Source organism: Salarias fasciatus, chromosome 12 (genome assembly GCF_902148845.1).
Source record: "Salarias fasciatus chromosome 12, fSalaFa1.1, whole genome shotgun sequence".
NCBI lineage: Eukaryota > Metazoa > Chordata > Actinopteri > Blenniiformes > Blenniidae > Salarias > Salarias fasciatus.
Window position 1 is genome coordinate 30753223 of NC_043756.1, and position 12503 is coordinate 30765725.

The 12503-nt window shown below is 55.8% G+C and overlaps 2 protein-coding genes across 2 annotated transcripts; one reads left to right on the plus strand and one right to left on the minus strand.

Annotated features, from left to right (window-relative positions):
* The first annotated feature begins 3589 nt into the window (after positions 1-3589).
* On the plus strand, positions 3590-9553 carry gle1 (GLE1 RNA export mediator). The gene is made up of 15 exons (XM_030103946.1): positions 3590-3820; positions 4378-4614; positions 4692-4826; positions 4922-5070; positions 5167-5227; positions 5314-5568; positions 6682-6904; positions 7002-7114; positions 7189-7401; positions 7486-7676; positions 7802-7931; positions 8026-8130; positions 8454-8536; positions 8612-8675; positions 9077-9553. Exons 1-15 carry the CDS (start codon positions 3722-3724, stop codon positions 9143-9145), a joined length of 2127 nt encoding a protein of 708 aa, XP_029959806.1. The 5' UTR covers positions 3590-3721; the 3' UTR covers positions 9146-9553.
* ptgesl (prostaglandin E synthase 2-like) lies at positions 9219-12271 on the minus strand. The gene is made up of 7 exons (XM_030103950.1): positions 11949-12271; positions 11278-11466; positions 11137-11192; positions 10914-11066; positions 10634-10834; positions 10432-10549; positions 9219-9919 (listed from the first exon to the last, which is right to left on the minus strand). The coding sequence occupies exons 1-7, from the start codon at positions 12228-12230 to the stop codon at positions 9785-9787; spliced, it is 1134 nt and encodes a 377-aa protein (XP_029959810.1). The 5' UTR covers positions 12231-12271; the 3' UTR covers positions 9219-9784.
* Between the last annotated feature and the right edge of the window lie 232 nt (positions 12272-12503).

Below are 12503 nucleotides of genomic sequence, written 5' to 3' on the forward strand. Positions count from 1 at the left end.
TTTATGATTCGAGTGATGAGTGGAGGGATTATGGGAAGACAGGTTTTAATGAGTGAGGAGGGAATGGGACCCAGGGAGCATGTTGGAGTTTTAATGCCAGATAAAATTTGTGTTAACTGAGCAGAGGAAATGGGTGAGAAGTCAGAGAACTGTGGACAGGAAGCAGGGGGAGGAGAGTCAGGTGGAGCAGTGGTGGCGGCAGAGAGGTCAATGGAACTGTAAATGGTGTCAATTTTAGACTGAAAGAAAGACTGAAAACTATTGCATTTGTCAGTAGTGAATGAGGATGAAGTCTTATTAGTGGGCTTGAGAAGTGTGTTGATGGTGGTGAAGAGTGCCTTGGGGTTATTGGAGCCGGAGTGGATGAGGTTGGAGGGGATACACTATTTTACATTCTATTCTATTCTATTCTATTCTATTCTATTCTATTCTATTCTATGTTGCCCGCAAACACCTCGACACCGCTGCTCTGGACAAGTAACATCAACAGAGCTCCACTGGAACTTCCACGCCGACCTCACTACATCCACCGGGGATCGGGGCGCCGCTTTGCTATGTCCAAATGCGGTGGCCACAACTCGATCGTATCCCTGTGGTCTACATCTCGGCCGGTCGCACCACTGCTGCGTCACCAACTACGTCATCGGAGCGCCGCTATCCCAGTCACTAATATGGCTGAGCGGCGCATTGGAAGACCTGGAGTGGATTACACTGTGCTTCGGCCCCTTAATAAACTGGACTCGAATCCCAATATGACGCTGGAGAAACTGAATATACAGTCACTGACAAAGAAATCTGGTCTCATTCACCAACACATCTTGGACAAAGGGATAGACATCCTCTGCCTCACAGAGACTTGGTAACTGCCTGAGGAATACTCATCACTCAATGAGGCTTGTCCACCAGGATATAATTACCTAAATAAGGCCCGCACAACCAGCCGTGGTGGCGGCCTTGCTGTTTTCTATCGCAGCAACATGGTATTGTCCCCTGTGTCTGTCCCAAGTGCTAGCTCCTTTGAGAGCCTAGTATTCAAATGTCAAATCACTTCTCTGCAATAGTAGCCCTCATTTACCGCCCCCCCCACAAACTGCAACCAACATTTATTTCTGACATTCATGAGTTTCTAATCTCACTTTGCAAAACATATTCTAACATTCTTGTTACCGGTGATCTTAACGTCCACATGGACTCCCACACTTGCCGACTAGCAGCTGATTTTAAACAGACTTTGGACTGTCTCAGTCTTCAACAGCTCGTAACAGGTCCCACTCACAGGAGGGGGCACACATTAAGGCCTCAGTATGCTCCCCCGTCGCCGCGACGTCATTCGTACGACGTCTACGTCGTAGCTCTACAACGGGCTACGCCGGGGCTTGACATGCGCCTCCCGAAAATCGTGACTTTGCGTCGAGGCGACTTGTGGTGACGTGACCGTCGAGGGCTGTGATTGGTCCGCTTTCACGTTGTTTATAGAATAAAGTAGAACTCACCCGGAATGCTTTTCTGATCTGAACAGAGCTTCAGGAGAAATTTAGATCCAAAATTGAGCGGCGCACATCCCTATACTGTTAGCAGACGGGGCTACGTGTGTAGACGCTCCTAAAATGGCTTTAATCGTCCAAAAGCTCATTAGTTTCACCAATATTTCATCATGGTCCGCTCAGCCTCTCCTCCACGACAGCCCAGTGTTGCCAGATATGTCATATATGCAGATACATGTTCGGTAAATGCATGCGTGTCTAGATACGTATGTATCGAAATCTATGTCTGTAGATCTATGTCTAGGTAAAAGCCGAAGCTACGGAAGCCGCATTGCTGTTGTGACTGCTAACGGCTTGGCGGTGAAATTGTAGAGGAGGGTGTTCCCTTGACGCAAAAGCAAGATATGTTCAGTAGCGGTGTAGGGCTGCCGGCGTAGGAGCGCCATGGCGGCGACGGGGGAGCATACTGAGGCCTTTAGACCTCGTCATCACCGACTCCCTCCCACTTACAGACCTTGAGGTCAAGCCGACCCGCGAGTTGCAGTGGGAAAGGGGTACAAGATGCACCGCCAGCTACAGGGGGTTGAAGTACGTTGGGTTGTTGTAGTTTCTGTTTCTTTATCACTTCATATGTTAAATATGCGTCCCTTCCTGACTGAGGGCAGCCTCGAAGACATGTTAATATGGGAGAGGGTATAAATATCAGCCTGTATCTCAGAACTTCAGCGCTCACCCTGACTGAGCAGTGGTGACTTCTCTCCTGTTGCAACTGGAATAAAAGGAATCAATAAGGAGCTCATCGTTGGGGCGACAGTAGCTCAGATGGTAGAGCGGGTCGTCTAATAACCGGATGGTTGGCAGTTCGAACCCCGCTCCCGCAGGCGCAAAACTGTCATCGTGTCCTTGGGCAAGACACTTCACTCACCTTGCCTAGGTATGAAAGTAGTGTGAAAGGGAGTGGTTGGTGGTGGTCGGAGGGGCTGATGGCGCACATTGGCAGCCTCGCTTCCGTCAGTCTGCCCCAGGGCAGCTGTGGCTGCAGTAGTAGCTTACCACCAGCCAGTATGGTGTGAATGAATAATGCAACGAGACGTCTGGGGAGACGTCTCCGGGGGACACAAGGCGCTCAAGTGTCCTTCCTAAAGAGCTGCTCACTTCCAGTGATTTTCTGACGTTCTGTCTTCTTGCAGATTTCCCTCCGCTCAGTAAAAGATGGACGCCCAGATGGACTTATGGGGCCCGAAGATGCCCGAGGGCCTGGACTTGGGAGGTTTCCCATCATCCCCTCACAAAGAAGCGCGTGGCCAACCTGGTGCCACAAATAAATGTGTGGAGAAAAATAGAGGAAGAAAATGCAAGATTGGAAATAATGAAGATAGGAACGTGACAGTGAATTAAAAAATAAAGGAAACCTGGCACTTTAGTGTACTCAATGTGAAATGGCACCTAGTCACCTTAGCAGTAATAATGTGCAATATGAATCTATTTTTATATTCTGTTGTATATTGTTTTTGAGCTATAGGATTATTTCAATGTAACACCGCCTGAAATTGTTGCCCTTCTTGCTGCTGTATACATGTGAATTTCCCCGTTGTGGGATGAATAAAGGCTAATCAAATCAAATCAAATCAAATCAAATCAAATCAAATCAAATTTCAGATGGAAATGAAATACAGAAACATCACATTTTGGGTAAAATTGTGAAAGAAAAAATAATACAGAAAGAAATACATTAAACAGTAATGATGAAAGAAAATAATCATCAAATAAAGTGAAAATGACAAAAATATGTATTTGAGTCACATTTTCTAGGTTTTAAAATGAAAAAAATTCTTTTGTATGATTGATTGGTATTTAAATTTATTTATTGAACCATTTTTATATTTATGTATTTATTTTGAGTCATGGCAGTTTCAGTCGCTCGCTTGTAACTTGGTCATAATGTGTGTGTTTTGTGTTTTGTTGAGAGAAAAAAAAACTACAAGTTCAAAATCCACCGGACGCAACAACAAATTCACCGCGAATCCCCTTCCTGTCCGAGCAGGCGGAACCATAGCGCGACCGGAAGCAAACTGCTGTTTCCGCACGGACCGGAGTCACCGTGAGCCCGCGCAACTGTTTCCAGCGTAAAATTTACTGTGAGATGAAATTCACCGAGTTGAACGAGTCCGTTGATTAAACCCGGCACACTGGACGTTTTGGGGACTGGAGTCCGGAGCGGGTTTCCGGGGGTCGCGATGCCTTCAGAGAAGATGCGCTGGGAAACTTTAGAGGCGCTGAAAAACTCCTCGAAGGGGAAACTGCGCTTCGACCCGCTGTGGAGTGAGAGAGGAGAGGTGAGAGGTGGATCACCCCGCTCACCCTGGTTACCCCCTAGTTAGCCCTGTTTAGCCCCGTTACCCCGGTTTACCCCAGCGGCGGGGCAATAACAGCAGAGGGTCTAGTCTGGACAGGTCAGACCTCCACGCAGCACACTGAGGGTCTTGATGGATCCGGTTCTTGTTGGATTGAGTTCTTCTTGGATCAGAATACTCTCGAACCCGGCTCCTGTTGAATCAGGTTTTTGTTGGATTGGGGTCTTCTTCAGTCAGGCTCTTGGTTCAGGTTCTTGGATCAGGTTCTTGTTGGCTGGGGTTCCAGTTTGCAGGTCTGTAGTTGAAATCCTGCGGTCTCCCTGCCATGGAGCAGATGTTCTGGTCTGACTGTGATGTTCTCCGAGGAGGGAGGATCAGTGGAGAACAACCGTTCTGCCGCCGCCTCGGCGCTCCTGGGAACACACACACACACACACACACACACACACACACACACACACACACACACACACACACACACACACACACACACACACACACCCTCCCTCCCTCCCTCTCACTCGGTGTGTGTCCTGCAGCACATCCTGTCCGGCTGTACGGAGGACCTCGGCCTGTCGCCGCAGTCCGGCCTCATCTTGGAGCACCTGGGGTCACGACCCCTGCAGCGGTCCCCCTTCCTGAGCCCCAGCCCGCCGCCGTCCAGCCCCGGGCCGTCCCGGGACAGCCCCGCCCCCGGCCTTGGCCCCGCCTCCTCGTCCGGCTCGGTTCCCGACTCCGGCGGCAGACCGGGCGCTGCATCGAAGAGCGAGTGGGAGGTGAGCGACCTCGACCCCGACGCTGAGGAGCGGCTCGCACCTGACCTCTGACCTCTGCCCTCTGTGTCGTCGAGCAGGCCGTCAGTGAAGACAGTCAGGAGGAGCCTGCTGAGCCGGCGTCCCCTCCGGCCATGTCCCTGCTGTCCCCCAGAGCCATGGAGACGGCCGGACGCATCGTCCGCTTCGAGCAGCAGTACCGGGACCAGGCCAAGGTCCGGCGGCGGCGGCGGGGGGCCCACGGGCGGCGCCGCTCACAGCCTCACCGTGTGTGTGTGTGTGTGTGTGTGTGTGTGTGTGTGTGTTTCAGCTGGCGCTCCGCCTGCGGCAGGAGGTGCAGGAGCAGCTGGTGGTGGCGGTGGCGAGCGCCGAGTCGGAGCACCTGAAACGCTTCGAGGAGCTGATGGAGCTGAAACAGAGACAGGAGTTCCAGACCATGAGGGACATGATGGACAGGGAGTGAGGACACACACACACTGCACGCAGCACAGGGACACACACACACACACTGCGCCCTGACTGTGTGTGTGTGTGTGTGTGTGTGTGTGTGCGCAGGACGAAGGAGAGCATGGGTCGTCAGGAGAAGCTGAAGGAGGAGCAGCGCCACAGGATGAAGGTCGGTTCTGGACTCGGCGCCGTGTGGAGCGCCGTGTGTGTGCAGATGTGTTGACCCTGCTCCTCCTCCTGCTCCTGCTCCTCCAGATCATGAACCTGCGCCTGCGGGAGGCGGAGCAGCAGCGCCTGCGGGAGGCGGAGCTAGAGAGGCAGCGGCAGGCGGAGGGCCGGGACCGCCTGCGCAGCCTGAACACCGTCCAGGAGGAGATCCTGCAGCTGAACCAGCTGCTGGAGCCCGGCTCCGCCCCCAGCTCCGCCCCCAGCTCCGCCCCCAGCTCCGCCTCCGCCCGCGGCAACCAGCTCTGCTCCCAGGTGTCCGAGGTCGTCCGGAAGACCACGGAGGTCAGCGCGCCGAAAAAAACCAACGCAGCGCTCTCCAGCCTGCTGCTGCGTTACTGATCTGTGTGTGTGTGTGTGTGTGTGTGGGTGTGGGTGTGGGTGTGGGTGTGGGTGTGGGTGGGTGTGGCAAGGTTATTATCGTTAACAAAAACTAGCGAAAAAACGAAAACTAAAATTGAAAAAACATTTTCGTTAACGAAAACTAAATAAAAACTAAAAAGCAAACAAAAAACGAAAACTAACTAAAACTACTGTGAGTTTACAAAACTAAAACTAACTGAAATTCTAGACAAAATGCCGTCGTTTTCGTTCTTCTGAAAGTGTTTGTGAATCAGCCTTTCGGGTTTAAAAATGAGTTTAATTCATTCCCCGTCTAGTTTTACGACAGTCGGCAGTCTCGTGCGGCGCCGCGCCGCCGCCTGACGTAAACGGTTGAAACGCTGCACAGTGATCTGTCGGTGGGCTGCAGCCTCACGCTGCCGCGGCTACACCGGCGAAAGCTGGGAGGAAGCCACGCAGTCCGCTGTGGGGTGCATTCCAGTATGACAGCCAGAAAGACAGAAGCTAATGCTCAATGGCTCAGACGGGCGGCAAAATATGCGGAGCCCTTCTCAAGGGAAAAAAATCCAACAAACCTGAAAGTCCACCTGAGAAGCGGAAGCGTCCATTAAAAGGCAAACAGTGAGAACCTGGAAAGGAGCCGCTCTGAGCACCGGAGACAAACACACACATGCCACGACCTCGCCAGTCAGCACGACGACCAACAGATCTGGTTCTGTGGATCATTGGATGGTTGATTGTCCATCAGTAATTGAATATATATATATATATATATATATATATATATATATATATATATATATATATTTATAAAACTTTTTTTTTTTTACGGTATTATATGTTGAGTTTTGGTTACACAGTACCTACCCTGGCCTTTCTTAAATTCCTGCATGTGAAAAATATGAAAAAAAACTAAACAAACTAAATGTTTTATCAAAAATAAAAACTAGAAAAACCGTTTTGAAAACTAACTAAAACTAAATTAGGGAAATAAAGTGAAACCTAACTAAAATGAAAAATCCAAAACTATTATAACCTTGGTGTGTGTGCGTGCAGGGGGAGTTCCCCAGCGTGGAGGACATGGCGGTGGCGGAGCGGGCGCTCCACGACATGAGGACGCTGATCCGGCTGACGCAGGAGGAGGCTGCCAAGGCCCGAGAGGAGGCCCGGCGGGCGCGGGAGCAGGAGGAGGAGCGCCGGAAGCGGGCGGAGCTTCAGGCGCAGCAGGAGGCGCAGGAGAAGGCGGCGCAGACGGCCCGAGAGAAGGCTCAGCGGAGAGGTGAGGGGGCGGAGCTGCGGGGAGAGGTGAGGGGGCGGGGCTCGCCTGGCCCGGGTTCTGACCCGGTTCTGACCCGGTTCTGACCCGGGTCTCTCAGGACTGCAGAACAGCGCCGAGGACGCCACCCTGCGGTGGTACCGGGACCTGCAGGAGGCGGCGGCGGCGGCGGTGCAGAGCTTCCAGCAGCTCAGCTGTCCGCAGGACGCCCGGGTGAGTGTGTGTCCTGTACCGTCCCCCCCGTCCCCCCGTCCCCCCCGTCCTCACGGTCTCCGGTCTCCGCTCAGACCAAGAAGCTGAAGCTGGAGCTGCAGAAAGCCGCCACCATCCCCGTCAGCCAGATCTCCAGCAACTCCGGATCGCAGCTCCGGGAAATCTTCGACAAGCTGGACAAGCTGCTGTCGGGCCGCTCCGTCACCACGGGGGGGCAGGCGGCGTCCGCCTCCCAGCACCCCCAGGGGCTGCGCTTCGTCAGCTACAAGCTGGCCGAGAAGTTTGTGGTGAGTCCTGAAGAGTCCGGCGTGTCTGAAGACCCCTCCCCCCCTCACCGACCCCCCACTGACTCCTCCCGGGGTCTCCTGCAGAAACAAGGGGAGGAGGAGGTGGCCTCCCACTACGAGGCGGCCTTCCCCATCGCCGTGGTGGCCTCGGGGGTGTGGGAGCTGCACCCCCAGGTGGGGGACTTCATCCTGGCCCACCTGCACCAGAAGTGTCCCTACGCCGTCCCGCACTACCCCCCCATGAAGGACGGCACGGCGGTGGAGGAGTACCAGAGGTGAGGCGCAGCTGGAGGAGCGCGGTCTGGGTCCAGGCTGCTGGTTCTGGGTCTGGTTCTGGTTCTGGGTCCAGGCTGCTGGTTCTGGTTCCGGTCTGGGTCTGACGGTTCCTCTGCTCCTGCAGGATTCTGGGATACCGGGTGGACGAGTCGGGGGTGGAGGGTCAGGACAGCTTCCTGAAGAGGATGTCGGGGATGATCCGTCTGTACGCCGCCATCATCCAGCTGAGGTGGCCCTACGGCACCAAGCAGGGGGTGAGGACTCGCTCGGCCCCCCCCGGTCTCACCCCTCTCTCCCTCCGGTCTCACCCCTCTCTCCCTCCGGTCTCACCCCTCTCTCCCATTCCAGTCCGGCCCTCACGGCCTGAACCACGGCTGGCGCTGGCTGGCTCAGATGCTCAACATGGAGCCTCTGGCGGACGTCACCGCGACGCTGCTGTTTGACTTCCTGGAGGTGAGTCCTCTGGTCCCTCCTCTGCTCCTGGTCCCCCCCGGTCCGTCCTCTGCTCCCTCCTCTGGTCCTGGTCCCCCCCGGTCCCTCCTCTGCTCCCCTCCTCTGGTCCTGGTCCCCCCCGGTCCCTCCTCTGCTCCCTCCTGGTCCGTCCTCTGCTCCCCCCCTCTGGTCCTGGTCCCCCCCAGTCCGTCCTCTGCTCCCCCCTCTGGTCCTGGTCCCCCCCGGTCCCCCCTCTGGTCCTGGTCCCCCCCGGTCCCTCCTCTGGTCCTGGTCCCCCCCCGGTCCATCCTCCACAGCCCCAGCTCTACCTCTGTCTCCTCCAGGTTTGTGGAAACGCTCTGATGAAGCAGTACCAGAACCAGTTCTGGAAGCTCCTCCTGCTGCTGACTGAGGAGTACCTGCCCAGGTAACCCCCCCCTCCCGCAGCTCAGACCCGGTCCCGGCCCCTCCCCGGTCCTGATCTCCCGGTCTGTGTCTGCAGGATTGAGGCGGTGACCAGCAGTGACCAGAGGGGCTCCTTCACCAGGCTGAGGCAGTTCCTGGAGGTACGGTGAAGCCCGACCAAGCGGTTCAGCAGTGTGGAGGGGGGTACAGCGCCCCCTGCTGGAGGGGAGGTGACCTCCATTATGTGTGTGTTACCGAGGAAGAGATTTAATACTAAGTTCAGGACGTTTACTGTCCATCTGGGATGTTTCCAGCCTGCTGCCCGTCCCCACGCTTTGCTACAGCGAGCTGGAGAAGCAGGAAGCAGCTGAGCTCAGCTCTCAGTCGTTCATGTGGTGTTTTAGTTATTTGAATTCATCTTCTCCCTGTCCTGACGGGCGTTGTGTGTGGTTCCTGAAGGGTTGAATACTTCCTGGATGAACTGTTGGGTTTGAACGGACCTGGAGAACAGAGGTGTGTGAATGAAGAGTTTTGTTACAGCAGAGCGTTTTCCCTCCTGCAGACGTCGCTGAAGAACCGGCAGATCGCTGAACCCAAAGGCCAGCTGAGCCCCGGGTTCTGGAGGAGCTGATCCCGGGTCCTGGATCCAGGAAGAGAGTCGACCTGCTCCCCATCCTGCTTTCTTTTTTTTTTTAAATTTTTTAAATTTTTCGGGAGTCATTCAGATCAGCAGAGATCTGGATGTTGCTGTTTTGAATCCACTGTGTGGAGCCGAGGTTCGATCACTGAGCAGACGACACCTGGAGATGGATTTTAACGTGTGTGTGTGCGTGCGTGTGTGTGTGCGCACCAAGCTGCAGGTCATCTCCGTCACACACTCCAGGTGTGAGGAGATGGAGAAGGCCTCTTCCAGGAAAAACTCAGACGTTCACGTCTCCTGAAAGTCTAAATACATTTTTAATTTACATTTCATCTCGTCCTCCCTTCGCGCCGCCGACACATCATTTGTCATTTTCACATTAAATTCTTTTCTGGTGGAGCCGGATGAGTCGTGGTGTTTCCTCAGTGTGAGAGCGCTCCACTGCGCCACCGTGCCGAGGCTCCAGCTGGGTACTGCGAGTGTCAATCAACCGTGGTCCACGCCCCTTTGAAGCATTTTAACAGGAAGAGCTTTAATGTACAGAGAGAAGAGTTCCCGCCGGGCCGGGGCGGCCGGGGGGAATCGAACCGTGTTGCCGTGAGCGTGAGGGGTCTTGGGGTGACCCGCCCCTCACTGCTTCCCCGCCGTCAGGCCCTCGCGCGTGGCTTTCTCCATGCGCCGGTACCAGTGCTTCACTTTGGTGTTGGCCATCATGTCGTCGAAGGCCTGCAGGCCCTCCATCACCCGGAGGACGCCGAACACCGCCTGCAGGGGACGGGGGGGACGGGGGGGACAGGGTGGGGGCGGGACGGGGGACAGGGTGGGGGGCGGGACGAGGGACAGGGTGGGGGGCAGGACGGGGGACAGGGTGGGGGGCAGGGGGGGTTAGAGACGGTGGAAGCTATTTGTTTTTTTGACAGTTTTGAAAGCTTAGCTCTTTTTTAAACTGTTTTCTCTGCTTCTTTTCTGCCATATTTCATGTTCTGTTGTCAGAAACTGGAGACATTTCAGGTTTTTTAGGCTGTTTTCGCTCTTTTCTTGTGGTTTTTGCTGTTTTCCTCAATTTTACTTGAACCTTATTTGAGCCAAGAGCAACGAATCATATAATACTATATAAAAAAAAAAAAAGTTAAATCTTGATTCATGTATCTTGATGTTAAAGCTTCGTGGAGCCGCCACAGAGGGCCTGAAGAGCCACAGGTTGAACACCGCTGGGTTAGACAGACAGCCGTCGGTCCCGGCGTCCCCCACCGGGGACCCGGGTTCGGCCTCCTCACCAGGTCTGCCAGGTTGGGCTGCTCTCCTCCCATGAACCTCCTCTTCTTGCCGATGGCCGCCACCCAGTCGTTGACGGCCTTGTAGAGGTCCTGCCGGACGTCGTCCTGCAGGCCGTGCCTGGACGGACGGACGGGGACACGGACGGGTTCTCAGCCTGGACCGAGGACAGGCCTGCAGGTCGCGGGGTCACGGCCCACTCACCGACTCTTCAGCCGCTTGGAGATGACGAACATGGCGGCGGCGCCCACGTACTTGGCGAAGAAGCCCTCGAACGCGCCGAACTTCCCCTCGCGCACGATGTAGTCGAAGGAGGCCAGGGACTCGCCGGTGGTCCGGTACACGTTGGGAGAGATGAGGTGCACGAGCCAGTCGTCGGCCCACTGCCGCCACTTCATCTCCTCTCTGGGGGAGCGGGGCAGACGGAGGGCTGGTTAGACCCGATGCAGGAGCGTGACCTGCGGCGGCCGGAGGCGGGGCTTACTTCTGCATCCCCTTCTCGGGGTACATCATGGCGGTCTCCGCCTCGCTCAGCATCAGCCAGTACTTGTTGGTGTACTCGGTCACCTCCTTGCCGCGGTCGTTCACGGCCTTCATCTCCGGGTAGCAGCGCAGGATGTCGGGGACGCTCTTGTCCCTGCGGGAGACGCCGCGCCGTCAGCGAGGCTCTCGGAGCCCGGAGACGGGAGCGGCGGCGTGAGACTTACTTGGTGATCAAATAGGTCTTGAGGGAGCTGATGATGACGGACGAGTCGTTGAGTTGCTGCAGGGAGAAGATCAGAAGGCGCCACGTGGGTTCAGAGGCCGGAGCTGCGTGGCTCCTGGGAACCGAAAGGGACGAAGCTCACCACGTCTCCGTCCACCATCAGGATGGGAACTTTCCTGTAGGCCGACCACTTGATCTCCTGCCTCATCACCGGGTTGACCTCCACCACCTCGTAGGGCAGGCCGTGGTAGTCCAGGAAGGCCCGCACCTTGCTGCAGAAGGGGCAGGTCTTGTACTGGTACAGGGTGAGCTTCAGAGGTCCCGACGAGACCTGCAGGGAGCAGCAGGGGGTCAGAGACCTGGGACGAGGCTCAGGACGGAGGACAGAGCTCAGCTTCACACACTGAGATGAGATGTCAAATACACACCAATTATAGTGACCAACATCTGGACGGACGACGTGAGAGCAGAGGCTCACTCTGAATTCACTCACTCAAACACCAACATGTGTTTCTCTTTCCATTTACACTCATTATACAGACAGCGCGAGGACAGAACCACCGCTGCACTGCAGCTGGATCAATCTGACCGCTGTCAGTGAGCAGGTAGCCACCGCTGCACTGCAGCTGGACAGGTATCAACATCTGGCGTACGAGCAGCAACGAGAGCCACTACAGGAAGTGGTTCACCAGTTAGCAGGGAAACCAGTTGATCCGAAACACCTCTCGCCTTTTAGCCGGGCGCTCCTGCGGGGACAGACAGAGGGGACAGACACAGGGGACGCAGGCTGGGAGGGGACACCGACAGGCTCACCTTCAGGTCGTCCTCGGCCAGGTGCTGCTGCAGGGACAGCCTCACGGTGTGATATAACCCCAGACCTCCACCGAGCAGGAAGGCGCAGCCCAGCACCCTGCGTCCCCCTCCTCCACCGTGCGGCGCGGAGCGGAGCAGCAGGGGCAGCTGGTGGCCCGAACCCGCGGTACCGTACGCTCTCCGGTACCGCAGGTAGGAGACCGCAGCGGACCGGCGGGTCCCCGGAGAGTCCAGCAGAGTCAAGCCGACCTTACCGAGACTCCGGGCGCAGGCAGCCGCCATGGTGCTTTACATAAAACCCCACAATGCACCGCGCAGCTGAGGCGGCGTGGTGTCCCCCTGGCGGTCAGTCGATATTTCAGGAGGAGCAGTCCTAGTGGCCGGCTGCGGTACCACAGGAAGAGCTCCTCTAGTGGCCAGCCGCGGTACTACAGGAAGAGCTCCTCTAGTGGCCAGCTGCGGTACTACAGGAAGAGCTCCTCTAGTGGCCAGCCGCGGTACTACAGGAAGAGCTCCTCTAGTGGCCGGCTTCGGTACTACAGGAGGAGCAAGCGA

Bases quoted from the DNA above. Each gene is read 5' to 3' on its own strand.
- gle1 (XM_030103946.1), top strand. From the start codon at position 3,722: ATGCCTTCAGAGAAGATGCGCTGGGAAACTTTAGAGGCGCTGAAAAAC. The intron at 3,821-4,377 runs GTGAGAGGTGGA...TGTGTCCTGCAG, and splicing joins TGTGGAGTGAGAGAGGAGAG to CACATCCTGTCCGGCTGTAC. The intron at 4,615-4,691 runs GTGAGCGACCTC...GTCGTCGAGCAG, and splicing joins CATCGAAGAGCGAGTGGGAG to GCCGTCAGTGAAGACAGTCA.
- ptgesl (XM_030103950.1), bottom strand. From the start codon at position 12,230: ATGGCGGCTGCCTGCGCCCGGAGTCTCGGTAAGGTCGGCTTGACTCTG. The intron at 11,193-11,277 runs GTGAGCTTCGTC...TTCTCCCTGCAG, and splicing joins TGATGGTGGACGGAGACGTG to CAACTCAACGACTCGTCCGT. The intron at 9,920-10,431 runs GTGAGGAGGCCG...CGTCCCCTGCAG, and splicing joins AGCCCAACCTGGCAGACCTG to GCGGTGTTCGGCGTCCTCCG.